We start from the raw sequence: 27,703 nt of genomic DNA, 5'->3' as shown, positions 1-27,703 counted from the left end.
ATCAAGCGGAGATTCTTCTCATTGTCGTGACATTTCTGTAGGATTCTTAGTAGCGGCGATAAATGGTGTACGCGGTCGAGACCACGAACGACTCCTATGAGGTGAGGGGAGGACGATTTCGATATAAGCGGCCTGAATACAAAGGTGGAAGGAGAAATCCGGAGCTGAGTTGCTGGAGGCCCTTTAGAAGGGGCTGGTTGTACAAGATGAAGCCATCGTGAGTGAGCAGCGATAAGCGAACGCCCAAATCTTCTCTGCAGCCCCTCCATCCTCTCGTTTCCTCCAATCCAAACTATTTACACAATGCTCCAAAAAGATGGCCAGCAGTTGCCATCTGCGAAGCCCGCCTCTGCCCTCGAGCTGGCAATATTTTCCAGTGACTCACCACCTCTTCAGCACAGCAATGCGGAAGGATCGCCAACTCTACCAGAATGGGTGCGTCTAGAGTCTAGAATTCGCCGCAAAACAGATCTGCGCCTCTGCTCTATCGCCGGAATCCTCTGCAGTCTCAATCTGCTGGACTCGGGCATCCTCGCCTCCGCCTCAGTAACGACATTGCTATCCGACCTCGACTTGCAGGGCCAGCGCTACTCTGTTTCAATTTTCATCTTCACCGTCGCCAGCATCGTCTTTCAGCTCCCCTGCACTGTTGCCGTGCGCTATGTCGGCCCGCGGCTCTGGTTCGCGACTATCACGTTCTGCTTCGGTCTCATCACCCTATGCACAGCATTCGTGCAAACCTGGCGCCAGATGATCGCCGTCCGCATTCTGCTCGGAATCTTCATGTCTGGCATATACCCTGGTTTGACATACCTCGTTAGCACTTGGTACACGAGGCAAGAGCAGCAGTTGCGTTTTGCATTCCTGCAGTCGGGTGAAGTTGCAGCCCTGGCGACAGGTTACATCGTCAATTACGGCTTGAATCAGCTGCACGGTAAAGCTGGGCTCGAAGGCTGGCGTTGGATGTACCTCGTTCAGGGACTTATCACCTGCGTTATTGGGATTGCGACATACTGGTGGATGGTTGATTTCCCCGAAAATGCGCGAAAGAGCTTCCACTTTCTTACAGAGACGGAGGCGAAGGTTGCAGTGCAGCGCATCCAGGCTGACCGCGGGGATGTCGTTCTCGACCCCTTCGAATGGCGAAAGGTCCTTGTCAACTTCACGGACCCAAAACTATACGGCTTTGCGTGCATGTACTTTTGTCTGAATATCGTCTCCACGTCACTCAATTATTTCCTCCCCCAAATCATCGAGTCGGGATTAGGTTTCTCGAGCAATGAGTCCATCCTCCTTTCCACTCCGGTACCTACCCTGACTTCCTAATTTTAAGGAAGGGCACCAGCACTAACCAAAACCAGCCCTACTACTGGGCCGTCCTACCTGTCCTGCTCACCTCTCTGATCGGCGACACATTCCGCATCCGCGGACCATTAATCACATTCAACGCCCTGTGCCTGATAGCCGGGTACCTAATGTTCGGCCTCCCCTCTTCTACCCAAGTAACAGTACGCTATGTTGGCACGTTCCTCGCAACCGGCGCGTATGTCTCCAACTGGGCGGCCCTCAACGCATTTATGGCGAACAATATCGTAGGCCAGTGGAAGCGCGCGACAACTGCTGCAGCGGTGGCAGCTTGTAATGGGCTCGGCTCCATTGCAGGGAGTTATATCGTGCGGCAATCTGAAGCACCGGAGTATCAGACAGCGGTTTGGGTTTCAATTGGGTAGGTTGCGGACATACCTTCTTCGTTCACTATCTTTTTGATTGGATAGATTCGTTATGGTGGGGTGCTTGACTGTGAGGCTGGTCCAGCTAACATGGGTGTAGGTCTCACATCCTTATGATTGTTATTGTGGGGATATTTGCCGTAGGGTTCTATATACAAAGTACAAGGCAGACCGGGAGGGCGCTCCAGAACACGGTATGGTGGATTGGAATCCCCACCCCCCCTTTTCTTTTCCTTTGTTCCTCCCAGCTATTTTGGCAACGATACTTACATTGTCTGTCTACAGGTTGGGTTCCGGTATACATACTAGTGGGTGAGTATATAGTTAAGATGGGCAGCTTAACGGAATGAGAAATGCATTAAAAGATAACTAGATTCTTCGCAGACAATGATGATATACAACCTGAGTCCAAAGAATGGCCATCAATATAAAGAAATCGTAGAAGGCAGTGTAGTTTACCTAGTCTTTTGCGAAATTGCAAGTCTGCTGTTCCCTAGATAGGATACCTTGCTAAGTTCTATTTCTTAAAAAGACCTCCAAATACTTTAATAAAGAGAGCAATACGCGATCGAATCTTACCTTGCAAGTGGAGACACATGGACTTAAGCCGTGGATATCTAGGTCTTTGCCGACTACATAGCTAATGAGTCGGTTCTACTCATATATAGCGAAGGCTCACAAAGCATTGGGCCTCATTATATTTTCCCTTTCCGTCTCATGTTCGCCTGAGAACCCAGGCATAAAAGTACATGTTGGTAATTCCTAAAGACATATGTATGCTATGCCCCGACAAGCCCGAACTGCTAAATGCCATAGCGTAGCGCGCAGCGTCGAGTTGAATGTCAAACCAAGACGTTGTATATCGGATCAAAGCAGTCATAGATTAAGATGGGTTGATCGATTTAAGCGGAAGCGAGGTGAGAGCTGCAGAGTCATCTGCAGTATAGTATGGTGGAACATCTTCCTGTGGTACGTCGGGGGGCGCTTGGTTAGGCAGGGGGTACGAATTGGCTGTGATTCTAGGCTCGGACTCAGGAAGCTGCAACGTGTGCGGTTCTTGGGTCTCTGGAACCGTTTGTGATTGTTGTGTTATCGACTGTGCGGTTGACTAGGGTTGTTTGCTCGGCTTGGAGCTGTTCAACTCTTTGCGGCCGCCATCGAGACAGGACCTTACCAGCGGAAGGACGGGATTCCTCATCTAGCAGAAGGTTAGAACTCGGGCGGAAAAACTGGGAGAAGAAGTGGACCACTTACAATTTTGATAAACTTCCTCTAGGGCATCGAGACAGATTTCTCGTGCTGGAGGGCGGAACATTATCAGGTACCTAGCAAGCGTTAGCATAGTACACCTGCGCAGTAAGTGACTAGGTAGGCATACATAAAGGATTGAACGCAGAGGTTTACTCTCTCCGGGTCCTTAGCAAGACTAGCGATGCGTTTGGCGATGTGGATCGTCACTTCGGGGATTTCACTTAGAAATCTAATGAAGACTTTATTATCGCGAGAGTCCAGGTACGGTAAGAACCCGTCCAGTAGCCGCAGGACCCAATGATCGTAATGCAGCGGCACCGAAATCTCCTCATCTTCGTCGGTTCGATTAGAAGAAGCAACCTTCATCTGAAGGCGGTCGTTATACCACTCCTCGTTCAGCCACATAATGCCAATGTTGACTCGGCCCCGGAAGTCTTCAAGTATATAGCGATAGAGAGATTCTCGTATTGTATCTGATATCGTGGGCTTCTTCCTGCCCAAACTGTCTGTTTCCTGCTTCGGTCCCTCTAACCCAGCCGGAGCTCGAGTTGCAAGCCGGGTGAGTAAAGTTACCCATGCGTCACGATCGAATGTGCTACCTGCCAATCTGGAGAAACCCAGTCGTTGCCCCTGACCTTTTACGGGATTCGGGGTCAACGTAGTTGACCCTAACATGCCGAAGACTCTTGCCACGGCACTTCGGCCGGCTTCCGCTGCTTGCTCCTCAGTCAGAGGAGGGGGACGTGGCAAAACAAATGGTCCCAAAGACACGAGATCAGTCTGCTCCTCTTGCACAGCAGCTAATACCGCCCCAGTTTCGTCCGCCGCTGACGCTGGAATGTCCATAGGCTGGTATTCAGGCTCGTAGTCATCATCGTCTTCCTCAGCGGCCAGCTGCGGTTGGGTCATTTGTTGCTTCTGAACTGTTTGGTATCGCATCCGGATAGCCTGTGATCATCTCAGCAAAAGTCCAATACATTCTGAATCTAAATCATACATCAACAGCCTGGCCCAATAGTGACTGGTCCACTCGCGCTAATAAAGGCACAGCGATCTTGACTACGAGGTCCGCGGGTAACTGTTTCACATCGAACGAAGAGAGGCCAGAGTCCTCAGTTAGAGTAAACAGCTGGGCAAAGCTGATCCGACCTGGGGGAAGAGGTGGCACTTTGATGATTGGTGGTGTCTCAGCATCAAGCCTTGCCCGTTTAGCGGCATCCAAGCCATCAGTTGGTTCAGTCGGCAATCCTCGTTTCCGTGAGGTATCATCAACTTGCTCTATGCGGGATTGCATGAGTCGCTCAATATGTTGCTGCATCTTACCCGCGAGAGGGTGGCTCGGATTCCTGAAGATATTTAGCACTAATCTATGGGAGTCCAGCGGGCTAAAATACCTCTTCATAATATTTATAAATACAGCCCGAGCTGTCCTTTCCATAGATTTGACTCCGATTCGGACCGCAGGTGTCACCGGCAAGCGCATGTGTCGTGCGGGAAAGAAGTTAAGGATAGCATTGATGATCTTGTTGCCAATGGACTGTCGCGTTCGGATGACGACTGCTAGGCAGTTCAACGTCGCATTCACAAGGACGGGATCACTGCACACAGCAAAAACCCATTAGCATCTGTTATCAGATGGGCAGATTGGCCGGGACGGTGGTTACCTTGCGTCTTCCTGGAAAATGGATAGGATCCTATCTAATAGCCCGGAGGATTCTGCTTCTAGATTGGGGAGAGAGAGAATGGCGTGGTTTCGAGGAACTATCGCTAGGGATGTTTCATTCTTGTCGGGTCGCTTGCTTGAACGTTAACATCCTGGACGCTCCTATCAAGCCCAAACCGGGATACATACCCTGGGGTCCGCTATCGGGCCATGCGTTTGTGTGAGGACGACCCGTTGGGCGAATTTGATGCAGCAAACTTTGACGGGGCATGGGAACGAGTCCCACCTTCGCAGGAGATCCTGTTTGATTGCTTCGATATGCTCCCAGGATTGCTTGTCTTCCGGATGGTTGATGCTATTACGTCAAGCATTAGTGAACAGAATTCACTGACAGGGCAGGCACTGCCTCCAGCTCCCCTACCAACATCTACAAGAGGCAGCCCTTAGGGGAGAAGAGGCGAGGCTTGGGGGGTTAGGGTAGGGTAGGTATAAACAAGTACTGGCCACCTACATATGCCTAAAAACCAGGGGATATAGACTGGCGGCTGTCTGGGTAATATTCTGCAAGACCAATTGATCCCCTTCTGGCAGTTCCAATATGCTCCGTACCGTCTGCAACACATTGATCGCCAACTGTTCCTTCGGGGCCGTAGCGAACGCTGGACTGGCGAACGTCTCGGCCAGGAACTCGGTTCCCCATCGTCGCAATTCCACTCGCGCGTGCGCACCAATAATCGGAAGGACTCCGTTGACGATCTGAGGATAAAAAGCGGCGTCTCCTAGGACGAGATTACGGGCAGCATTCAGCTGCGCGATCTGATCGGTGACCTGGTCCCCCGACTGAGCCATGGCGGCTCCTTTTAGCGAGAGGCACCAGTTGAAGGGCGGAAGGGACAGAGGTCAAGGGTGACTGCGATATTTCTGAGATCTGTCTACGTTGCGCAGCAATCTAGATAGGCAAGCAGCAAAAATCGATAGACGTGACCGGAACACAGGCGCGACAATTATGTTGTTCGTTGAACACGTGAAACAGTCCGAGCTAGTTGAAGGACGGGATCAAGCCACCGGGGATGTTTAGTCCGGAGGTCTTCGAAACCCAGTCGAAACGCAAGGAGGATCAAGATTCGCGACAGGAGAGAGTGACGAACAGTGCGTGGGATAATAAGTTGCCTTGGCTGAAGTAGGACCTGTTGGTAAATGACGGATTTCTTGCACGCGCTCGGAGCAGAGTTTGGCCGCTCCGATACAATATCAATATCGAGTTCCTATAAACAAGCAGGGAGTGATGAGGAATAATGTTACAGGATCACAAGGTATAAGTCTTATGGACTATATTTTATGCCCCTATTCATACGAACACTCAGGCGGTCTGCTGTCGAACGAATTGGTCTTTGGGGAGGACATATCACGTGATATGCCCAGTATAGACCGAGTGCAAGGAGAACCGAGGATAACGCAGGGAAAACGTGCGAAGCCTGGACAGCTACTGAAAGCTGGCATGATAGGCAGTTATTTATGTATTCCTGGATTCAAGGTCATCACCTAAGGTACCTTGCAGCGGCCCCCCCAATAGCCCAGACTGCGGACCGTCACGACCGCCAAGCCCGGCCTGGGCATCATTCGATCTCCAGCTTTCTCTTCGCCGAGTCTCCCGATTTTCGCTGCATCCTCAATTCCAGCAATTCATTTGATTCTCCGCCCTAACCGAACCAAGATGCCAGCCGGAATGTATGTGTCTCATGAGTTCTCCCAGTTATACTGCCGGCCACAGAGTCCTCACCACTCATCCGCCGCTCCTTCAGTGTTTGCAAGCAGAGGATAGAAAACTGACCCAAACCCACAGTTTCAACTCCACATACTACGGTAAAGACTACCGTGCCGGTGCTGCTCTTCTCCGTGCGCGCCGGCCATATCTCTTCAAGAATGCCGCGACCGGACTTGGCCTTTGCATGTTCACAATCGGTGTCTGTACGTTATATCCGATATATTAACGAGTTTCCCCGCTGTGCTACTAGACCGCTAATACGCCAATTCAACTAGACGCATACACAATTCGCGCTGTCGGCCAGGATGAGTTCTCTGACGTTAAAGTTCCCGACGCCCCCGCCGCCGCGCCACAACAGTCAAAGCAATGAAGCTATAGCGGAGGACATGTATACTTCTACGTACCGTCTGCTTGCGAGCTAAGGATAAGGGTTTTATTAGCTATGGTGTATATGGGGTTCGGAGTATATGGTGAATATCTATGTCTCATTTTCTTTGACTGGGTTGTTCGATGTACTTGATCCATGAAGGGCTGCAGCCCGGAACGGATCCGCTACCTAGAGGCCTGGATAATGTATCCTTTAGCTATGGCTTTTGTCGCCAAAGTCCGGTTTGTCGGAGCAGCTAGGGATGCCAAAGAAGATGCACCTCCGTCAGTTGTTCGGACGGATACCTGGCCAAGCGCCCCACGGCGCTCGAGAAGGATCATTTCCATTATACCATTGTATATCCTATCAACTCTGGACGGCAAAGTTATTGGACTTCTAATCATTTGCCATATCAAGGGCACGGTTTTGTACAAACGAGTCTGGCAATTCTAGAGCGCTGAAACCATTTTTAGCCTTCTACAGTTCCGCCCGAAACATCAAAATCAATACATGTAAGAAAGAAATACACGCAAAAAGGGAGTTCAACCACTTCCTTATTCCGACCTCAGAACACGAGGTCCCTTTCGCTTACTCGCCTTCTTCCGCTTGTTCCCGCGGTCAAAGGCGACGGCGTTGCTGTGGTCCCGCCCCAGGTTGTCGAGATCCTTGACCTTGTAGATGCGGATAATCCAGTTTTCACTGGTGAAGGCTTCTTCCAGAGTAGAGAGCTGAGGGCTCTCGGCCGGAAGCTTGGCTCCGCGGACACGGTCAGTAGCCTGGCCCATAGGGAAGAGCTTGTTAAAGTTGTGGTACGACATTTTGTACCTGTAAGCGTAGTCAGTAAGTACTTCACTCAATATACTGAAATCCAAATGCCTTACATTAAGCTGTTGCGCATGGTTGGGGTGGCTTGGTCGTCCACGCGGTACTCTCCCCTCGCGGTGAAAAAATCTCGCTCCTTTACCTCGTCGGGCCAGATACCTTCTGCTATACGGACCATCCAAAGGAATTTGTTGATATCATCACCAGAATACCCTAACAATCCACCAAAAACCACCAAGACATAGTCAACATCATGTTGGCGGAGAATTGGGTAACTGACTTCCTCGCGTGAGCTCATGGCCTTTCCGACAGTAGCAATATGAGTGTTATTCCACGTGTTGTTGTCGACAAGCGTTGGGCGATCTGCCATGCCGCCGATTTGGTAACCATAATCCCACCAAGACATGATCTTGGCGTTTGCGGGGGTGTTCTGGCGAAGCCAGTAGTAAGCCTCTCGGTAATCGTCGATGATAAATTGGCTTCCGTCCGGCATCCGGCTCGCCAGGACGACAGATGGAGATGAATAGGCGTTCGATGTCACCCAGGTGCAGTGCGCAACGAACAGGAGAAGGTATACAATAGCGGCGGATGTCGTGACAGCTTTGGAGAAGTAAGAAGTGATTCCGACTTCAGGAGACCTGGCAGAACGGAGACCTTCGGAGGATTCATCGTTAGACCTTCCCCGTGTAACCGGGCCGGGTGAAGTCTTCAAATAAGTGTCGAGAATGTATGATAAGACCAGGGCAGCCGCAACGCACACAATAGGAGTCAAGGTCAGCATCAATCGTACCATAACGCCAGCAAAGTAGCTCGCAAGGACAGCGTAGATGATGACAAACACGTGCTCGTCTCTGAGATCACGGAAGCACATGTAAACACCCGCAGGGAAGAGCCAGATTAGGAAGTTGAGATCGAAGAAGAATGATGGCCAAGCGGTGGGCTGATGCTCTGAGACCGAAGCAATAATGGGAATGTGGATTTTGGCATAGCCGGTATCCCACAGTGAATAGAAACGACCGCTCCAAGGGGCGATAATCCCTGACATGCTCAAGACAACAAGCCCCGCGAAGGCGAGGCCTGTAATTAGGATGATGGAGGCAGTCAGCAGTCTCTGGAACTGCTTGCCAGGAATGTAACTGCGCACAAACTCCGCGAAGGCCACAAGTTGTAGCAAGCCAAAGACACCTGAGCCATGATTAGCACACTGCTGTGGCTCCATAAGAATCACGCTTACCCAGGGCGGACATGTGGTCACTGTTCCGGATTGGCAGGAACCCAACAAAAGGAATTTGCATGCTGGCAAGAGTTCCTAGCGCATACCATGTCGTGTAACTGATGTACAGCCTGGGGCTATATCTCCCCATGCAGAGCAGGACAAAGACATGCAGGGGGATCAAGTTGGTAATGAATACATACCCACCCCAGGCGGAGACCATGTAGCCATAAAACAGAGCAGCCAGTGCTCCCCACATAATGGAACCGTTCTTGACCGCCTTAATCCATAAGAAGAAGGTGAAAACGAGGAGGAATATGGCAATGGCTTCATTGTCGTAGCTTCCGGCCACGGAACGAGATATGTATCCAGGGGCAATGCCCATGAAAGCGGCCGCAAGAAGACCTGCAGAGGGAGAGGAGGACATCTCATTGGTTAAGAGGTACATTGCGAACGCCGTCAGGCCGGAGAAACCGGGTGCTAGTAAGACACATATGTTGCGAATGTCGACGGGAAAGGTCAGGAATCGGAGTATGTGATAGATGACACCACTGGTCACCATAAGTCCAGGGTACAATGTGCCTCCGGTAACCCGACCAAGAGGATGCCATGTGCCTGAATGACAGAAATATGTTTAGTGCGCCGTGATCAATGGAGAATATCCCAATTGGCGTTTGTTGGCCGTATGCTAGCCCGGACGGGGAAGAGCAACGTACGGTCATCGAACCAATCCCAAAAGTCGTAAAAACCATTCTGAACCAGATACTTAGTTGCGCGGAAATTGAACCAAGGATCGACTGGACAGTTTTGCATCAGCATGCCATTCCAATGTTAAAGTCAGCGTTGCGTGGGAGTCCGAAATCCGCAACTATAAGCACGTCTTGTTGTATACATACATTCGTGGATGATGCTTTCGAAACCTGGAGTAGAAAAAGACTGTCAGCATTCCTTCCAAGGGGAAAGGTCGGTAACAATAAGCGCCTGAAGACATACGAATGACACTGAACAGTCGACTGGAAACGGCTGCGGCTGCAATGGTCACTAGAATGATGATACGTAGCAGGCCGCGCGCACTTCTGCCGGAGCTGCCCTTAAGAAGGACATCTACGGGAGATTCGGCCATGATGGCCAGGAACAAAAGAAAGAACGGGTTCCAATGAGAACGGGGACAAAGGCAGGATGAGATAAGTCCTGTCCGGAGGAACGACTGGCCAGATGTAGTGAAGTTGAGGTGTTGACGACGACTAGGAGCTGCGCAAGGTGGTCTCTTTTGGAAGTCTTGGCACTAGGTACTTCGCAATCATTCATTCGGACCTTTCCCCAAGGCCCCCGCATCACTGTCACTCCCGCTATAACATAACCAAACAGACCGTCAGCTCGCTAACCTTTCCATATTCTCCCTTTCCATATTCAACTATACTGGTAATACGTTCTCTGTGCCATGGACCTCCCTCCGCTTTCTCTGGATCAGCTCTCCGCAGTTATCACAGCTGGTCCCACGCCCACTGATCTTTATACCTCATTATCGGCCTATGAAGAACAAGCGTGCCTCCTCTCGGCTACAGACCCCAGCGAAAAGGACCTACTGCTCGAATTTTACACTGCGTTCTTCTTTTCCCACCTTCTCACGGATCAGATGTAAGTTCATGGGAGCGGGCACGATCTCCGCATGGCAAATAGTTAATGGGAGCCGGAATAGTTGCGAAGCCCGTGCTTTAACACGGCGAATACCACGAGAAATATCACGACTGGATGCCATGCAAACCTGTTCGCTTCTCTTGCGAGCTGTTTGGCAAAGCAAGCACACTGAAATTTACAAAATTCTCCGAGAATTACCCTGGCCTGGGCGGTCGCAACCCTTAGTACAACGTTATGAGAGTATGGACCACATTGATGTTATTCGTGACCTTACAGCGCCCTGACAGGACCTTAGGCTATTTCCAAGAAAAGACGCTGGTAGAAAGTGAGCAATTCTTACGAGACGATACGGATCGCTGCCGCCGCAACATATCTCGGGCTCGACCCAGCTGCCGTTGAGGGTGACATAATAGAGAAGTTCACAGCCTGTGGATGGAAGTGGGATAGTGAGAAACAGCTACTACATCCAAAACCCGTCGTCACCGCCCCTCCGAAAGACGATAGCTTGCAGAATGAACTGAGCCGTGTAATGGCTTTAATCAGCAATCAAGGCAGCTGAAACCTGTATGCGAAACGACCTATCAAATGGAGCTTACAACCACAGCCATCCGTGGCGGAGACGAGAGAGGTCCAGTTTCCGCAGTCAGACAAGACCAGTGTTAGCTCAAAGGCTTAGGATGCTCCGTTAGAACTTATGAAGAGTTTGCGGAGACCAGGAGATTACAAGCAATAAGCCGGTGTAAAGAGCTGAACTTATTGGTCATTTGGCCCAACCATAGAGTACACGTGCAAACCCAGGGTATGTACAAAATGCGAATCGGAAATCTATAGTTGTGATAAAGAAAAGAAACTCATTCCTTTCGCTCGCAATAGCACGACTCTGGGAAATTAGACCAAATAGATAATACATAATCGGGATTCACCCGAACCATCTCTAAGACCCAATGGGTAGCGTAGCAGTCGAACGGCGATGGCCGCCCCTCATTTCGCCTTTTGTCTTTTTGTTTATTCTTGCACGTCCACGGCCCTTTAAGCCTCACCGGCCTTCAGCTTCAGGAATGCCTCAAGGTCGAACTTCGGGTCCTCGGGATCCGTAATGACTAGACAACCGGTTAGCACCGTAATGAAACAAAGGAGCGGAGCATCCGCAATTGCTTCCATATGTTGATCATATGGTGATTTCCAACATACCACCCGTTGACTTGCTGTCCTGAGGTTGCGTCTTCTTCTTCCATTCGGCCTTGGCCTGTTCGATCAGGCGCTCCTGGCGGGCATATTCGCGTTCGGCCTCGGCACGTCTGTTGGCAGCAGTAATAGAGGACTGATGGTAGAAACCATAAACGAGACCAGCTACGAGAGCCGAGTAACGAAGAACCTATGTCGCGAGGACGGGCTACAGTCAGTCATGGTACGAAGGGGCGTAGATCGGACAATTGCGAGAACTCACATTGACACCTTGTGAAGCAGCCATCTTGGGAAGGTCCTGGCCTCCGAATCAACAATTGCAGAAATATAAGGGACTGGAGAAGCAGAAAGGCCTGGACCCGGACAAAGTGATCGATAATGGCAAGCCGGCAGAGGAGGTTCGGATGCTGGTGACCGAACAAGACGAAGTTCCTGTCGCGAGTTTTTCCGGACCCGTCGGACCTGCGCTTATGTCATCCTCATCCAGTCCACGCTTCCATTCACGCAGTGTATACTCCCCAAGTAAATAATATTCCCAGGGAAGAACACGCCTTCTCTGTCCACCGTCATGTCGTCGGCCGCCAATCAACAACGGAAGGCTGAGATACTCGCCAAAAAAGCTAAGTTGGCAGAGCTAAAACGCCAGAGGGAGTTACGTCAAAAGGAGTTCTCTCAGTCTCGGGCAAGTACAGGAGATGCTTCAGAGGTAAGCACTGTTGCGCCAGTCTCAGTCTACGGGCTGAATATTCATACTGACTGTTCTAGGTCGTGTCGCCAGTACCTAGCCGTTCCGACAGTAGAGCTGAGCTTGATGACCTGATTTCCCGTCTCGTTGACCGTCCTGGTTCGGCCGCGGTGAGCGGTGCAGATGGCCTTTCAAGGAAAGGAAGCCGGCCGAATTCGGTGCTGAGTGCCAGCCAGCTCAGCGGGGACAACACAGAAGCACTAAGCCCGCCCACGCGACCACTTTCACAGTCCATTGCAGTGCAGACTGTTGGAACTGAGCCCTTCGTCGCCATCCCTGAACTCCAGCCGGCCCCTGAAGCCAAACCAGAAGTCGTCACCTACAACAAGGGGGTACAAACAGATGACCTGCGGCAGGGAGAGCAAGACGCAGCTTCTGTCGACTCCGATGCTGGAGAGACCCCAGATTTTAAATCCTCGAGCAAGAAACAGCGGGAGCGCGATGAGGAGATTCGCAAAAAGCTCCGTGAGGAGATTGAGGAGGAATTACGAGCCACCCAGGAAAGTGCCAAGAACGAAAGCGGTGCGGACGCTTCTATACGATATCCACTGCGACAACTTGATGATGATGAGCTGAAGGCTGTCACGTCTTCCGAAGATTTCCTAGATTTCGTTGAGCGGTCCGCGAAAGTGATCGAGCGTGCCTTGGATGAGGAATATGATGTTCTGGCCGATTACGAGCTAGGAGGGATGGATGCGGAACTGGAGGATGATGACGAGCACGGAAAGAAGAAGCGTGGTATCAAGGAGGTCTGCCAGTTCTGGGATGAGCGATGGAGCAAGAAGCGCATGATCAGTGATATCTGCTTTTCTCCCAAGGTCTGTCTAAGGTTCCTGTTCGGCAGTCTTCCACACTACTAACTTCAAGCAACAAGTTCCCCGAACTAGTTCTCGCTTCATACACCAAGAATCCTTCAGCACCCCATGAACCAGACGGCCTTGTACAGATCTGGAATCAGCACTTGCACTCCCGGCCGGAGTATGTGTTCCACTCAACCTCGGACATCCTAACCGCAAAGTTCTCGCCTTTTCACCCTAATATAATTGTCGGCGGCTCATACTCAGGTCAAGTGCTTCTCTGGGACACCCGCTCGTCGCGTGCTGGCGGCGGCGCACCCGTCCAGAAAACGCCTTTGACAGGCGCAGGACACACTCACCCAGTCTACAGCATCTCGATTGTCGGAACACAGAACGCACATAACATAATCACCGCCTCTACGGACGGCGTTGTCTGCGGCTGGACCGTTGACATGCTCTCCCAGCCCCAGGAGTACCTCGAACTCTCCACCCCTCCTCCGTCAAAGACAGAAGACCTCGCTCCCACAACCATCTCTTTCCCACAATCCGATCCAACCTTCTTTATAGTCGGCACGGAAGAAGGTGGCATCTACCCTTGCCACCGCTACGACCGCGCCGGAGCCAAAGCAGGCACCGACCATCGCCTTGCTTACCGCGGCCACGCCGCCCCCATCATGTCAACAGCCTTCCACCCAGCGCGCGGCCCCGTCGATCTTGGAGACCTTATGCTAAGCTCTAGCCTCGACTGGAGCGTCAAACTCTGGCGCATCCGTCCTCCAGCCGCTACCGCCCCGGCCGCCACGTCCGGCATCACGGACACCCAAGTCGTCACCCCCATCCTTGATATCAACCGCGAAGATGTCGTATATGACGCGCGTTGGTCTCCACACCGACCAGGCGTTTTCTCTCTCGTCGATGGTGCAGGAAACCTCGAGGTTTGGGATCTCTACACAGACACTGAAGTCCCCGCTGTGCGAACAACACCCTCTAAGGGCCGGGCGGGGGTCCTCTCTCGCAGCCTAAACAAGGTCGCCTGGGAGGAGCGCGAGGGCCGGCGCCTGGCAACTGGAGGGCTTGATGGCGTCGTCACCGTTTTTGAAGTAGGGCGGGGTCTCAGCGGTACACCAGACGATGTTCCCTCTGAAGAATGGACCGGCATGAAGCGCCTTGTTGGTAAACTAGAACAAAAGGATAAGGACCGAATGAGCTAATTGATTGGATCTACTTCTCTGTATTTAATGCTCTTTTGTGTTGTGTGGTGTCTTTATTGAGCTTACCATATACCCCTGCGGCCCTGTTTTGTCAATGACAAGATCCTGGAGTTAGTAAGACATCCTCGTTTACAGAGTTAACCACGGCTGCTATACCCAGCCTGCTCGTAAGGTGGATAATAACCTGACTGCATTGAGATACAGTGTGGGGTTCCGGTGTCTGGTAATTGCCCAGTTGGCAACAAAGAAGAAGCTTCTTGTATTGCATTTGCCATCATTGAGACGTCTATACTTCATTCTATCTCCTAGGCATGGAGGCATTTTCAAAAGTAGATCTACGCGTTTATCAACGCAGCTCTACTGTCATTTATCCATTCCGGTTTACGAGTCTCTTGACATGAATACATCCATTTCTTTCATGACCTGTAGTCATGAGTATCCAGTCCCTATTCATTATTGCAAAGACTTGGAGCAACTGCAAGCCGGCGGTAAGCTGGGGTATTGTGACTTAGGGTTTTGTCGGCGCCCCCGGCGAGCGGTCCGACCCGCTCTTAAGCCCTCGCCAGCCCCACCTACTCGTCAACTCATCGTCTTTCCATTTCATGAGATCTCCTCTGTCAGTCCTCGACCGCTTTAGCACAAGCTGGAACACTCGAGTGATATTCCGGGAATTATTTAGAGCACCGGAAGTGACACTCAACATGATCGCCGATTGTCTAGTGTCGCTGCAATTGCTCCTTGACAGGCATGCATTTAGAAAATATCCCAGCTAAAAACCAGCTTAATTACTGTATGACCCGTGATTCTCCTATGATGCTCCCAGTATCTATGCCACCATATGAACGTGTAATCATTCCTGTCAGTCCACTGTTCAAAACTATCGCAGGGTGCTAACTAGAACCTGTAAAGCTATCAAATGTGTACAGTGTACCATAGAAGCTAAGGCTAGGGTTTCAACTACCGTTATATTACATGGTTCCTGGCAATTCACAATAACACGAAACGATATCAAAGAAGAATGAACACGCCTTCTCCGGATTTGTGATCATTGGTGCCTAGACTACCTTAGATTCAATTCCTCTCCAGCAAAATCGAGGGAGATTGAACGCGTGCCGAGCAGTCAAGCTATTGTAGTGCCTCACTGAGCCTAATACCCATGTCTCACGCGGGCAGATAATTAGCTTTAAGTAGGTACATAGCTATATGCTTGTTATACTGTAGGCGGATGAGTATAGCGATATATTGGAGTCTACGCTGTTCTCAAACATGGTTACGGCTAAAAAGCAAGACATCACATCTCAAGACAACGAATCCAAGGAAGAACCCAAGCGCCAAACACAGCATAATATGTCAACATCGAAAAGTTAGTCAGATAAAAAACCATCACCGCGGCCAGACAGCTTCGATGTTTCGTACGCCACAACCATATCATATGCCCAATGGTATAAAGCAAAAAAAACTTGACTTAATTCGCCCTCCGTGTTTCCATTTCATACATGTCAAATCCCCACATAAATACAGAGAGCAAAACGCAATCTAAACAAACACCTTAAGCCAGGCCCTGTACAGAAATAGGAGCATGTTACATGCCGATAGTATGCCAATAGGTTCGTCGCAAAATAAGCAATAGTCTATCGAGCAGCCATTTGATTTTGACTCGTGCTTCCTAGCATTGCTGCCGGTTGATGTAGGGAGTTGACGGGCTTGGACGATATGGATGGTGATGTATCCTGTTTCGGCGCGGATCCAAAGACAAGTCGAGAAGGAGGGGATGAGTATCCAGGATTTCGCGGGATACCTTGAGGTGGTCGGTGATCGAGGGAGGTATACATAGCTGGGTGAGGTTTTCGAACATCTGTGGGTGAAGAACTGAGAGACCGGAGCCTCGCATCGTAATCAAGATACGGCTTGGTAGCCGCCGTTGAATTGTCTTGCTCCAAGCCGTAAGGTGTATTGTTGGCAGAAGAATTCTCCGCAATTGTCGAGGCAGATCCATTCGGAGCATTGACGTCCACCACGCGCATCTGACCTGCTGGCGTAGCGAACGCAGACATACGGGAATTGTCCATAATACGATTCTGCGGTCTATGAGACAGATTCTGATGTTGATGATAAGGATGTTGTGGGTTTGCCCAAGGTGTCTGTTCAAGGAAGGCTTCCTCGGCGGATGTGGGGTGAACATTTGATGACATGCTTGGTATGGTGGCTCGGGGTATTGTTGACTGATGATGAGACGCAGGAGCTTTCGTTTCAAAAGATATCTGCGTTAACAGTTGGGATTAGTCTGCCAGCCTTCCTGAAAGTCTTAGAGAAAACTAAGTTAAAACTTACGCCCATCTTTTCCAGGTCCTCGTCAAGCTCCGCTGGCCGCGCGGATGATAGCGATGGGGCGGCCGGAAAACCAACATATTTCGCAACTCCCGCCAATACGGACACCTCTTGATTGTATGCAGTTTGATGCGCGATCTGTTGGGAACGGCGTGTCGGGAACGGAATGTAATGTTGAGGGCTCACATCGTCCGTCTTGAAACGATCATGCTGAATCGAGTAGAATTGCTTGCTAATAGCACTCGAGTGATGTTCACGAATATCGCGGGCCCGTTGAAAGTACGTGCTATGTGCCTGGGCACGCTCGGCTTGGCTTTTGTTGAGCAAGGACTTAAGGCGATACTGGAACAAAGTGTGTTCGTACTTGATCTTAGCGTCGCGATACCCTTTGATACAATCAAGTTGTCGCAGAAGCTCTGGATGTGTCGGATTAGGACCTTTGAGCATATCCAATTCACGGTTCAACTTGGATATCCTTTCGTCATAAATCCTGAAAAAATAACCTTGTCAGCACGACGTTCGGCGGTTCTCGATACGAAGTAGAACCATACTTGTCACGGAGAGTTGCGAATTCTCGCTCCAAGACCGCCAGAGAGTCCATAGCCGATGTTCTTTTGGCTGCTGCGTGTAACGCGATTAGTTGTGTTTTAGTAGGCGCATTGAAATGACTTACATTCTTCTTCTAGTTTGGCGGCAGCCTCACCATCATCAGCATCGTCTGGACGGTCCGCCGCATCCTCGTCCGCAGGTGTATCATCAACCTCCGCACCCATTTCAACGGCGCCGCTCTCAGCATCATCGTCAACGTCTCTAGTTTTGCGTCCTTTCCGTTTACCCTTTCTGGTTCTCTTGCTTTTCGTCGGAGCTGAAGGTAGGTCAGATTCAGGAATATCATCGGCCAAGGTATCCTCCTGATTAACTTTGGGTACTTCTTCCTCAACCGGCTCCGGAGTAAGGGCCAAGTCTGGAGGTGGGTCACTAAGGTCGCTTTTGACTGGAGCCACGACGCTTGTGCGGCGGGAAATCATCTTCATCGAGCTCGGAGATCAATTCATCTCCGGACTCAGGGCGTTTTCTTTTCTTCCCAGCGCTATCAGACAAGTTGGAGTCATCAGGTTCCTGAACTTCCTCGACGCTATCTACGGTACGATCATTTTTCGAGCGAGGTTTGCTTGGCGACTCATCTGCCGGATGAACGTCGTCCTCCTCCACGTCGTCGTAAGTGGTCGAATGAACTAATTTGCTGGGACTGGGACCATAACTGGTTGCGCTTAGCACGATATTTGTCCGGGTGCGGTAGTTGTTCGGAGAGTCGTCGATGCGCTCTGTTTCTGCCTCTGAATCGTTCTCTGTAGCAATCTTCTCTGGCTTTGGCGACTCGTAATCAGACGGCATGTTTTCTAGCACATCATCAATTTCGCTAAGACTGCTCGATCGTCCGTCATCGAGTAACGAATCCTGGTAAAACAGGTTTTGATCGCCATTGACGACGGTTTCGTCGGTGCCGTTAGGCGCACCAACCGTAGTAGGCTCTCTGGTTTCTGCTACCTCCATAGGGAACAATGCGGTCGTTTTCGCGAGATCCTATATCAACGTGGGTATAAGAGAAGTGAAACTCGGTTGGTGTTTTGCGGAGATGTGCTGAAGTGCTTGTGAGGGAAGAGGCGGGCGGAGGGGAAGATCCTAATGCGCGGCCCCAACCTAAATCAATCAGAGAAAAAGGTCAGTAAGAATGTTATTATGATGGCTAAATTGAAGAAACAGGACTTCAGTATAATAGGAGAGCAAAAAAGGACGCGGAGAGCGGGAGGGAGCGTTTTGGGGGGGGGGACTCCAGCAAAGGCGGTGCGGAGATTGATCACATCCCAGAAACGGGTTCATCGTCGACAGGACGTAGATCGCCAGCCAGGCCCAACGACGCCGCCACAGGTCTCCGTTGTAGAGCTGCTCCATGTGATGTCGCTGAGGGTATGCATCATGAAAAAGCAAGGATGTAAGAGCTGAATCACGTACCATCCAACAATGCGCTATTAGTAAACTTGTGCTGTACCCAGCTTGCCGCGACTGAGCACGACACTCCCTAGAACCACGGTCGCGGAGTTAATGGCACAAGTACGCAAATCCACAGGTGGTACTTGAGCGTATGTGTATATAAGTTATCAAGTACGCAAGGAGCACGGCGGTCGAAAAGTATCGAAGAGTTCGAGGAGGGAAGGGCGCCGATGGAGAGGACGGGCGCTTTCAGGAAGCAGGCAGTACAACAGTGCAGCGCAGCAGGAGAATGGACCGCATGGAAATCGAAGCGATTAGATAGCAAGGCCAAAATAGACCAATAAGCAGCAAGAAGAACGAAGGATGGGAGCAAAGTTGGTCGAAACAAAGGTCAGAAGAGGAGGCTGCAAGCAATGGTGGTGCTGTGCTCTGCAGACAACGGAAGAGGAGGAGAGCGAAGAACTGCGCTCAAGCGGATCGCGAGTGGCCGCTAATTGCCGGCGTTATTCCCGCACGCACACACCGCCTAAAAGGCGATAATGTCATCGCACTTGAAGGAAAGCTGAAATGAGCTCAATCGACTCAGACTACTCCATATTCTACGGCCTATCACAGTATCTATGGAAACTGTCATTCTTTCCTCTAGCACTTTTGAACCTAGAGTCAGAGAGCTGTTCTGTCCGCAGCCGCGTCCTGAAGGCGGTGTATTCTGTGACTAATCAGCGCCGAGGAGTAAAGGCGGTATGGAGAAAAAGACGAGCAAAGATTTCTAGATAATATCGCGCATTAACATGCACTGCGGAATTTTCTTCTAGCCTTTGTTTTTTTTTTCTCTTGGATATCTGGCCTGATCGGGAATCTCGCATTGTGTCTACTCAAAATTCCAAATGGGCAAGAAGTCTAAGTCACAAAAGGAGGCGCCTGCGACAGAGAGCGCAGGCTCGCTGCCTTTCTTGGGCGGAAATGTCTCCGTGGATCCTTCATTGGCTTCACTGTTTGAACAAAGTGTGCGTGATAGGCCGTGTCTTAGCCGTCAATGTCTCAGGCCTTCAGTGATATGTTGCTAATTTTTGAAATAGGCCGGACCAGTAAAGGTTCCAGAAGTACCTCGTCTGGGCGCTGCTCCGAAGACGAAGATAACTGATGTTGAGAAGGATGAGGAGGAATCATCAAGCGCGGGAAATGATTCTGCCTCCGAAGATCAGTTCATGGAGGATGCGCCGGAGTCGCCTGATGCTGCTGAAGAGGCCGTCCAAGCTGTCCCGGAGCCGCCAAGTCGGAAACGAAAGCGAGCTGCTGGGGAAGATCTTGAAGAGTCGTACATGCGTCGACTAGCAAAGGAGGAGCAGAAGGAACAGAAGAAGCGTCGAGCAGAACGGTCAAGCTCACTGGAAGAGGAGAGCGAGGACGGTGAAAAAGAGAGCCCACAATCCGAAGACGGCGAGTCGGAGGATGAAGGTGCGGATATTCCCAAACACGAAGCTCTAGCTGGTGCTGCCAACGATGATGATGAGCTCTCCAAGTCGAATCGAACCGTATTTTTGGGCAACGTGTCTACAAAGGCAATCACGTCGAAGTCGGCTAAGAAAGAGTTGATGAAGCATCTTTCGTCATTCCTCTCGACACTTCCTGAGTCTACGGGTCCCCACAAGATAGATTCGATACGTTTCCGGTCTACTGCATTTGCCAGCGGCGGCAAGATACCCAAGCGCGCTGCATTCGCCAAGCAGGAAATTCATGATGATACTACGCCCAGCACCAATGCATACGCTGTCTATAGCACCGCTCAAGCTGCGAAGAAAGCTCCCGCGGCACTTAATGGCACCGTTGTCTTAGATCGACACCTGCGCGTCGATAACGTGGCGCATCCCGCCAAGGTCGACCATAAGCGCTGCGTATTCGTCGGTAATCTCGACTTCATCGACAACGAAACCGGCACCGAAGAAGGCGAGAAAAAGAAGAAAAACCGACCTCCGGCTGACGTGGAGGAGGGTCTCTGGCGTACTTTCAATGCTCACACCAAAGCGTCACAAAGTGGTCCTGCCGGCCGAGGCAATGTTGAGTCTGTGCGGGTAGTCCGTGACCGATCCACTCGTGTTGGAAAAGGATTCGCATATGTTCAATTTTATGACCAGAACTGTGTCGAGGAGGCTCTCCTGCTTAACGACAAGAGGTTTCCCCCATTGTTACCACGAAAGCTTCGCGTTGTCAGAGCGAAGAAGGTAGCCAAGAAGTCTGTTGAGACCACAGGTGCACCTAAGGGGTCGGACCGGACACTACAAGGCCGTGCTGGGAAGTTACTTGGAAGGTCAAGTGAGGCTCGGTTGAAGGCGGCGGCCAAGAAGTCGATTTCCCAGAGCTCCCTAGTATTTGAGGGCAACCGCGCAACAGCAGATGGGTCATCCCGCATTCGAGTGCGGACGAAGAGTCGCGGCTCCAAGGCCAAAAAGGATAGTCGAAGCAAGAAGCGTGCTGCGGCCTATAAAGCTGCTGGGGGCAAAAAGGCGAAAATTGGCAAGTAGGGGTTGGAGCTCACTTGGTGTAAACTAAGATATTAGGAAGAGGCATCCATGAATATATCAAAGCGGCCGTATTCAACATTGAATATCTGGACAGTATAGTTGGGTAGAACTCCGTAAAGCTGCAATACCTGAGCAGCACATGACGTCATTCCACGCCAAGGTAAACATCAATTAGCTGAAGATACTCCTATCAATGCCGCTGAACTCTTCTGTGGCTTGTATCTAACTCTGCCTTATCATTAGCGAATTGTCTCTATTGACTGAATACTGCTTCAACGGCTTCTAGACGCGACAGGACCGCTCCAACTCTCTGAACCGAAAACGCGGGGCAGTGGAACCTACACTATAACCGTACTTAACGCATCAGACTCAAGATTCGAGAAAACAGTTAAAGTTGGTGCCTGGCAGCTTGAGACGACCTGTCAAAATACTCGAGACTCTTCATTCCAGCATCCCAATCATCTTAGACAAACAAGGCACCATTTGCCATCTCTAAACAGTGCACGGCAGAAGAATGTTTGTTCGCCTTCCATTTAGGGGTCGACATCCTATGCGGCCTGCGCCGAGCAGGAGCAACGAACCACCAGAGGGAGAGACAGAATATCAACAACTAGAGAATCAGTTTTATCCTAGCATCTCTGATGCTCTCAGGGTCCGGCACCTTCTGCTCTGGAAGGTACAGCCAGAAGGGCTTCCAGCGGAGGTGGTGGACATGATTGTGGACGCCGCTGAATACTGGCCGTCAACGAAGGTCAAGTTGGATAAAGCTAGAAGGATCGAAAAAGATGTGGACCAAGCGGTGCTTTGTACGAGCCCTCTTTGCTATGATGAGAAGGTAAGTTTAGACGGAAGCGATTAATGCTCCATTCTTGCTCCCCTTGAGCTGAATTATCCCCTAACGAGCTGCAGAGTCTGGACACACCCCAACCTAAGCTCCTTCCGCACAGGACTGTTCACCCATGCCGAAAGATAGTCTTCTCAATTCTCTCTCATGATCAAGGTGGTTATACTGAACGTCATTTGGCTGGTCCAAATAACCAATCTCCCTATGAGCACACCTGCACCTGGTTTGACGCCGAGGTAATCCATCAAGCGCATAAGCCATCACAGAAGAGTGCCATAAATGGAAAGATGAACCCCACAGATATGAGGCCACAGCATTTTGGCCCCAATGACCCTCTGCTGCTTCCAAGGAATAATGCACTACAGCGCAACCGCACTCGAATATATGAAGCAAAACGGCATAATATTATCTGGCACTACCTAGATGACGTTGCGGCTGACTCTCAAGAGGCAGAGGATATCGCACGTGAGACAGGCAGAGGACGGGACACTGTGGGCGGGAAGCAGGTTCGGGAGATGGAAATCGGGGACTCTATAATGATATGGGCACGAGCACGATTTCCAGGATGGCGAAATTATGTGGATGATGTCTCGGTGCAGGTGTTTTGGGCTGTATAGTCTGGAAGTTTACTCCGTAAAATAGCATAGCTAATTCTCGGGTAGTTTATGATAATGACTCAGATAAATTGATTAATGGCAGACTGCTAGTTACCGGGTAGACAGTCTAACCAAAACCACTCATATCATACAACTTCCCACCGAGCTCCTAGCTGCTTCTCGATGGAGTATTCAGCCAACCCGTCATTCCATTAGTACTGGCACTAGCCTTAGTGCCTAAGGCGGCGAAAGCACGCAATTTCGCCAAGGCCCAGCTTGGGCCTCACCTGGGCCCATATTAAAAGAATAGGCTGCGCTCATGTCCTTCGACTAGGAGTTTTCTCTCTTTCGCCCCAGATCATGGCCTGAATCGACCTGAAAGTCGCTAATTGCGTTCTCCCTTAACCGCAATGCACCGTATCTCCCACCATTCGTCGCCCAGCGCCGCTGCTCAACCCTAGGCTTGACCGTGATGTGACCGCCGACGCAAACCGGCCTTGGAGAAGGTCGCCCGAGGTTCGAAAGTGTGGGGCAGCTTGCGCAACAACGAGAAGGAAAATCGTCTCTGTCCTGCGTTCGAGCCCGTCAGTCGGCGAATCACGCTCTTATCGTCCGTTGCCTGATGCACTAGACTTGGGTATCCAGCAAAAAGCGACGACTCGATGAGCAACTATCTACACCGCGCGGCCTGACCGCCGTCAGCCGACCTCTCGCCCGAGAAGCGATTCTGGCCGCCGACATGCCTCGTATCGTCAATCCGGTCGCTCCTTCTGCGTCTCGTGCGGTCCTCTGCGGCTTCGGCGACTCGCGACCCCTCCTATCGGCCCATACGTTGGAATCTGGTAACCCCGTGATCAGTTGTGTCGGCGACTGGTTTCACTTCTAAAATGCGCTCTCGGCCATAAATGCCCGCCATCCCCTCCTTGGCTTATTTTTTGGGTTCTGGGCTCTCATCTTGACACTGGTTTTCTCTGCGTGCTTTCACGTAGAATTTGTTCGCTTTTTCTCAAACCCTGTTTTTCTGTGATATCCCTCTGATCGAGACCACTCGGTCAGTTTACACTTTCCGTTCTCAGTACGTTCTCAGTACGCACAGAACAATGAGTCCTCCGCCGAGATGCGCCGCCGTGGTTGTTGGAGCCGGCCCAGCTGGATTAGCGGTCGTTGGCAATCTTCTTGAGAAGCAACTTGGGAACATCGTCTGGGTCGACCCTCTTTTCCAGGGCGGCCGCGTAAATTTGAAGTATCGTGAAGTCCCGAGGTTCGTGTTTCTGTAATCCGATAGCTGGCGTCTGCCCACGTTAGATAAGAAGCTCTCCTGGCTGACCGGGGTTGGTTTCGATCAGCAACACTAAAGTGGCATTGTTCCAAGCATATGCAACGGCGACTCAGCCGTTTCGGTCCGTCATCAACAGCACACGTATTCCAAATGCTTTCACCACCATGGCGAAGCTCGATCAGGACAAAACCTGTCATCTCCACCATGCGGCAGATGTTACTAGAGCTTTGATTGAAGGCCTCGTAAAGATGGACCAGGTGCATGCCTGCCGCGGCCAAGTTACCGCAGCCAATCTAGATCAAGTCAGTTGAGCCTCACCAGCTAGTCCACTACCGAATGGACAGATACAAGTGGCAGCATAACTGACGTTTTTCTTGGCGTCTTTAGACACGTTCATGGACAGTACGGATTCAAGATACGGACTCTCTGAATGAAATGGAAGTCATGACGCCCCGATTGATTCTCTGCACCGGGTCGTCTCCGACAAAAACTCCTATTCCAGTTGATGCACACGGCATTCAGAGACTCGACCTAGACGTAGTGCTGAAACCAAGCGAGCTAGCTTCAGCCCTTCCTCAGAACCAGCCAACGACCGTCGCAGTAGTGGGCGCATCTCACAGCGCCGTCCTAGCCCTACTCAATCTCTACGACTTGGCTCGTACTTCTCACTCACATCTCCGCATCAAGTGGTTCACCCGCCATCCTCTTCGGTATGCCGAGTACATGGACGGCTGGATCCTTCGCGACAACACAGGTCTCAAGGGCCGTGCTGCCGACTTTGCCCGCCAACAGCTAGAAGACAGTGTGCTGCCGACATCAGAAGCAGGCCGATACATCACCAAGATTGACTGCGCCGGTGGCCAGAGTAAGGAAACAGCGCAATATCAACGCCATCTCCCTTCCTGCACACACATCACCCAGGCTATCGGGTACACCCGTGATCCGCTTCCGGAGCTTTCGATCAACAGATCCCCACTTTCTCCAGATGACCTCCAGTGGGATTCGAGCTTCGGTGGCTTCACGGACCGCCACGGCCGAGTTATCCCCGGCCTGCATGGTGCGGGCATCGCGTTCCCTGAGCGTGTCGTCGACCCTTACGGTAATGTAGAGCATGCTGTGGGGTTCTTCAAGTTCATGAAATTCCTTAAACGTGTTACTCCGCAGTGGGCTGCTACGGCATAAGTCCTTCCCTGGTCTCCTCGTTTCTGGTCTTCTGTTTTTGCAAGTGAGCGTCTCATTCAGCACAAGCCAAGTCGGAGATCTATGGCTGGTCCGTCATCGTGTCTAACCTACTTAATGTCCACTCTAATTTGTTATCGTTATACTGGCATCGCCGCTGGATAGGCGATGATCTACAAAGAGAGCGCGAATACAGTTGTCGTTATCCACTTATGCTGTCCTTGTATATCCGTAGTCAGCTATCTTCTATCAATTTCGACTCTCAACAACGCACACCTAAGTCAATTGCTTCATCGAATTTTCACTTCAATCCTACAACACCAATTATCCGCTTGATGGCTGCCAACCCTACATACTCACGTACTTGCGTACCCACCTAACCACAAACCTCGTCTTTGGATCGCCTGTGCTATCCAGCAAGTAACATTGAGTATTTAGTATGTGCTCTGCCTTTCATTAGCAACATGAACCACAGCGCGTGCCTTTCGAACACTCATCTGTTTAGTTCATCTCATCCAGTCTGATCATTTTCCAAGTCATGTTCGCCTCATGGCGCGGCGTGCCATGCGGCGGGAATAATCATGCACTACCAAATGCCAGAATCACTATTAACCCCATCAGAGCAGTCATTGCCACTAGAACAGGCTTATAAACTTTACTGTAACAGCCGTATATCGCGACATAGGTGTTAGCGACATAGGTGTTAGGTAGCGAGGCGAGCCTATGTAGCGAGCTCAGTAGTAGGGCTTCCGTTGTTTCGGCCACCGTATCGTGTGTGCTGTTACACGCGAGGATGACAGATCTGCGGTTTCCTTGTCGTTTTTGTTTGAGATAAACGTTCCTTGCGTTGAGCTTGGCGTGGCTTAGGCTGAGCCGATGGTGTGTTGGTGATACAAGGGTCTGTTGCAGTGCCACGACGTACGTACGTCGTAGGAAAGAACGGCCGAGGCGTGTCTACCTACTCTTCGCTCTTTACTGTAGCTATTCGAACCATGTCTCTCTCTTGCCAGAGTGAATGGCTACCGGCTGGCCAAGTTCAAAAGTGACGTCGCACATTCATTACTGGATACGTATATACATAATGCATGCCGGACAAGGCCAATTACCGGTGCAACAACCAAGTTTTCAAGCACAATAGACAACGCAGTCGGGTAGTCGGGTAATCAGTGATCAGATACGCTGCCGCGGATACACTCACGGTCAACCAAAAAAAGTCGTAACCAAGCAAAAGCTGGAACGAGGATGATAATATCAATACAGTTCATGCACATCCCTGCACATCAACGCATGAAGAAGCTGAAGAAGAGTGAGAAGAAAAAAGTGTTCAAATGATACACAGTAGCGCATGCCAGGAAACAGGCCCACCACGAAAAGAAAACTGACTTAGAGCGCAAAGACAGAATCTTAGACGAGAGCAGCAACACCAAGCGCAAGCACCAACAGGCCACCGGAAACGCGGTTGGACATGCCCGCGTTGTCACCATCCTCACCGTTCACGTTAGGAACCGAGGTAGGGGTGTCAGTGGCAGACTCCGACGAGGTGCTGGTGCTGGAAGACTCAGTAGAGGTAGCGCTGGCGGGGGTCTTGCTAGGGGTCTCGGTGGTGGAAGTCGGAGTCGGGGAGGTAGTCGACTCAGTAGTGGTAGTAGTGGTGGTGGTCAGGGTGGTCTCTGTGGTAGTGCTAGAGGTCTCCGTGGTGGTGGTGGTCGTCGTCGTCTCAGTGCTGGTCGTAGACGAAGTAGTGGTCACTTCCTCGGCGCCCTCAACAGAGAAACGGGGGAGATAGTTGGTGGCGTCCGGGTCAGAGTCACTGATGATTTCGATGGTGTAGTCAGAGTAATCCTCGATATCAGAAGGCACGCTCCAGGTGAAGCTTCCGGAGTTAGGAATGGAAGCTAGGTCTAGTCAGCTCATGCACCCATGCAAGACGGGATCTCTCTCAGGTGCACCCACAAGCAATGGTGGTGCCAGAATCGGAAGTCAAGACCTCGCCGTGCTGAAGTTTGAGAGTCACGGTTCCTTCAGTGCTGGGTTCCCAGCTCAGGGTGGTGGCCTCGCCAGCAGTGAATGAATATCCATTTTTGGGGATGTTGAAGGCGTTTTCGCGCGCGGCGACCAGAGTAGCGACAGCGCTGAGTGCGAAGAAGAATACGGAACGCATGGCGACTGAAATGATGTGATGAATATGATAAAGTCTCTAACGAGGATCAAGAGATTATAGAATAATGTATCAGATGCGCCGGTGCCAAGTGGACTGCGTAATTCCGATCTGAAGATAGATGCGGGGGATTAAAATGTAGAAGAAACAAAGATGGCTCAAAGAGAGACTGAACGGTATAAACCGACTGAGGAAGGAGCGGACGGTAGGTGTCACCGGACCAAAAGGACCAAAAAGCAACTAAAAGGAAGGACTGGCTCTTGTAATCGAGCGGGAATGGCGATCAGAGAGAATAAAAGGGAAGGCACCGGCGAGCGTGGGAAGTGGAAAAGGAGGAAGGAGAGCACCGTCCACCATCGGGGGAGGCGACGCTTCCAAACTCCGGCTTCTTCAGGTTAGGCTAGTAGAATTAGCACGC

General features: G+C 50.9%; 12 protein-coding genes across 12 annotated transcripts, besides 1 other annotated feature; 7 read left to right on the top strand and 5 right to left on the bottom strand.

The window, feature by feature from the left end:
* Positions 1 to 27,703: part of a sequence feature (contig 1.22 729..276296(1)) that runs on past both edges of the window.
* Positions 304 to 2,161, top strand: ANIA_01457 (putative MFS transporter; the record flags this gene model as incomplete). Its single annotated transcript, XM_653969.1, has 5 exons — positions 304 to 1,305; positions 1,362 to 1,726; positions 1,875 to 1,924; positions 2,016 to 2,042; positions 2,115 to 2,161. 5 exons carry the CDS (start codon positions 304 to 306, stop codon positions 2,159 to 2,161), a joined length of 1,491 nt encoding a protein of 496 aa, XP_659061.1.
* On the bottom strand, positions 2,762 to 5,493 carry ANIA_01456 (RNA-processing protein PTA1; the record flags this gene model as incomplete). Its single annotated transcript, XM_050612763.1, has 8 exons — positions 2,762 to 2,928; positions 2,985 to 3,055; positions 3,109 to 3,929; positions 3,979 to 4,327; positions 4,376 to 4,579; positions 4,646 to 4,776; positions 4,834 to 4,999; positions 5,156 to 5,493. 8 exons carry the CDS (start codon positions 5,491 to 5,493, stop codon positions 2,762 to 2,764), a joined length of 2,247 nt encoding a protein of 748 aa, XP_050468643.1.
* On the top strand, positions 6,299 to 6,779 carry ANIA_11304 (uncharacterized protein; the record flags this gene model as incomplete). The annotated part of the gene is made up of 3 exons (XM_050612762.1): positions 6,299 to 6,372; positions 6,488 to 6,612; positions 6,685 to 6,779. The coding sequence occupies exons 1-3, from the start codon at positions 6,359 to 6,361 to the stop codon at positions 6,777 to 6,779; spliced, it is 234 nt and encodes a 77-aa protein (XP_050468642.1). The 5' UTR covers positions 6,299 to 6,358.
* Positions 7,331 to 9,934, bottom strand: ANIA_01455 (dolichyl-diphosphooligosaccharide--protein glycosyltransferase subunit STT3; the record flags this gene model as incomplete). Its single annotated transcript, XM_050612761.1, has 6 exons — positions 7,331 to 7,601; positions 7,658 to 8,783; positions 8,833 to 9,426; positions 9,528 to 9,608; positions 9,708 to 9,731; positions 9,805 to 9,934. The coding sequence occupies 6 exons, from the start codon at positions 9,932 to 9,934 to the stop codon at positions 7,331 to 7,333; spliced, it is 2,226 nt and encodes a 741-aa protein (XP_050468641.1).
* ANIA_10208 (CSN8/PSMD8/EIF3K family protein) lies at positions 10,253 to 11,008 on the top strand (the record flags this gene model as incomplete). Its single annotated transcript, XM_050612760.1, is given in 4 exon segments — positions 10,253 to 10,449; positions 10,511 to 10,689; positions 10,745 to 10,774; positions 10,776 to 11,008. Coding segments are annotated over 4 exon segments (639 nt in total).
* On the bottom strand, positions 11,308 to 12,039 carry ANIA_11303 (ATP synthase subunit e). Its single transcript, XM_050612759.1, has 3 exons — positions 11,897 to 12,039; positions 11,641 to 11,824; positions 11,308 to 11,549 (listed from the first exon to the last, which is right to left on the bottom strand). The coding sequence occupies exons 1-3, from the start codon at positions 11,918 to 11,920 to the stop codon at positions 11,479 to 11,481; spliced, it is 279 nt and encodes a 92-aa protein (XP_050468639.1). The 5' UTR covers positions 11,921 to 12,039; the 3' UTR covers positions 11,308 to 11,478.
* nudI lies at positions 12,200 to 14,484 on the top strand. Its single transcript, XM_653966.2, has 3 exons — positions 12,200 to 12,340; positions 12,400 to 13,197; positions 13,254 to 14,484. The coding sequence occupies exons 1-3, from the start codon at positions 12,203 to 12,205 to the stop codon at positions 14,385 to 14,387; spliced, it is 2,070 nt and encodes a 689-aa protein (XP_659058.1). The 5' UTR covers positions 12,200 to 12,202; the 3' UTR covers positions 14,388 to 14,484.
* ANIA_01453 (protein depA) lies at positions 16,019 to 18,269 on the bottom strand (the record flags this gene model as incomplete). The annotated part of the gene is made up of 5 exons (XM_653965.1): positions 16,019 to 16,648; positions 16,719 to 17,205; positions 17,267 to 17,333; positions 17,389 to 17,679; positions 17,711 to 18,269. 5 exons carry the CDS (start codon positions 18,267 to 18,269, stop codon positions 16,019 to 16,021), a joined length of 2,034 nt encoding a protein of 677 aa, XP_659057.1.
* nop12 (rRNA-processing protein NOP12) lies at positions 19,507 to 21,229 on the top strand (the record flags this gene model as incomplete). The annotated part of the gene is made up of 2 exons (XM_653964.2): positions 19,507 to 19,714; positions 19,787 to 21,229. Exons 1-2 carry the CDS (start codon positions 19,595 to 19,597, stop codon positions 21,227 to 21,229), a joined length of 1,563 nt encoding a protein of 520 aa, XP_659056.1. The 5' UTR covers positions 19,507 to 19,594.
* ANIA_01451 (uncharacterized protein) lies at positions 21,518 to 22,733 on the top strand. The gene is made up of 2 exons (XM_653963.2): positions 21,518 to 22,064; positions 22,139 to 22,733. Exons 1-2 carry the CDS (start codon positions 21,744 to 21,746, stop codon positions 22,688 to 22,690), a joined length of 873 nt encoding a protein of 290 aa, XP_659055.1. The 5' UTR covers positions 21,518 to 21,743; the 3' UTR covers positions 22,691 to 22,733.
* ANIA_01450 (uncharacterized protein) lies at positions 24,113 to 25,338 on the top strand (the record flags this gene model as incomplete). The annotated part of the gene is made up of 2 exons (XM_653962.2): positions 24,113 to 24,250; positions 24,336 to 25,338. The coding sequence occupies 2 exons, from the start codon at positions 24,113 to 24,115 to the stop codon at positions 25,128 to 25,130; spliced, it is 933 nt and encodes a 310-aa protein (XP_659054.1). The 3' UTR covers positions 25,131 to 25,338.
* ANIA_01449 (GPI anchored serine-threonine rich family protein) lies at positions 26,165 to 27,584 on the bottom strand. The gene is made up of 2 exons (XM_653961.2): positions 27,081 to 27,584; positions 26,165 to 27,022 (listed from the first exon to the last, which is right to left on the bottom strand). The coding sequence occupies exons 1-2, from the start codon at positions 27,286 to 27,288 to the stop codon at positions 26,532 to 26,534; spliced, it is 699 nt and encodes a 232-aa protein (XP_659053.1). The 5' UTR covers positions 27,289 to 27,584; the 3' UTR covers positions 26,165 to 26,531.

This window comes from Aspergillus nidulans, chromosome VII, assembly GCF_000011425.1.
Source record: "Aspergillus nidulans FGSC A4 chromosome VII".
Classification (NCBI taxonomy): Eukaryota; Fungi; Ascomycota; class Eurotiomycetes; order Eurotiales; family Aspergillaceae; genus Aspergillus; species Aspergillus nidulans.
The sequence above is the reverse complement of the archived record's forward strand: the minus strand, read 5'-3'. Positions and strand labels throughout refer to the sequence as shown.

What these genes read in the sequence shown, in the direction of transcription:
- ANIA_11303 (XM_050612759.1), bottom strand. Translation starts at nt 11,920, where the DNA reads ATGGCTGCTTCACAAGGTGTCAAT. An exon ending in CTGCTTCACAAGGTGTCAAT is followed by an intron (nt 11,825 to 11,896) that starts GTGAGTTCTCGC and finishes CTCGCGACATAG; the next exon opens with GTTCTTCGTTACTCGGCTCT. An exon ending in GGACAGCAAGTCAACGGGTG is followed by an intron (nt 11,550 to 11,640) that starts GTATGTTGGAAA and finishes CCGGTTGTCTAG; the next exon opens with TCATTACGGATCCCGAGGAC.
- nudI (XM_653966.2), top strand. Translation starts at nt 12,203, where the DNA reads ATGTCGTCGGCCGCCAATCAACAACGGAAGGCTGAGATACTCGCCAAA. An exon ending in GTACAGGAGATGCTTCAGAG is followed by an intron (nt 12,341 to 12,399) that starts GTAAGCACTGTT and finishes TGACTGTTCTAG; the next exon opens with GTCGTGTCGCCAGTACCTAG. An exon ending in ATATCTGCTTTTCTCCCAAG is followed by an intron (nt 13,198 to 13,253) that starts GTCTGTCTAAGG and finishes TCAAGCAACAAG; the next exon opens with TTCCCCGAACTAGTTCTCGC.
- ANIA_01451 (XM_653963.2), top strand. Translation starts at nt 21,744, where the DNA reads ATGTTTGTTCGCCTTCCATTTAGGGGTCGACATCCTATGCGGCCTGCG. An exon ending in CTCTTTGCTATGATGAGAAG is followed by an intron (nt 22,065 to 22,138) that starts GTAAGTTTAGAC and finishes AACGAGCTGCAG; the next exon opens with AGTCTGGACACACCCCAACC.
- ANIA_01449 (XM_653961.2), bottom strand. Translation starts at nt 27,288, where the DNA reads ATGCGTTCCGTATTCTTCTTCGCACTCAGCGCTGTCGCTACTCTGGTC. An exon ending in TTCTGGCACCACCATTGCTT is followed by an intron (nt 27,023 to 27,080) that starts GTGGGTGCACCT and finishes GACTAGACCTAG; the next exon opens with CTTCCATTCCTAACTCCGGA.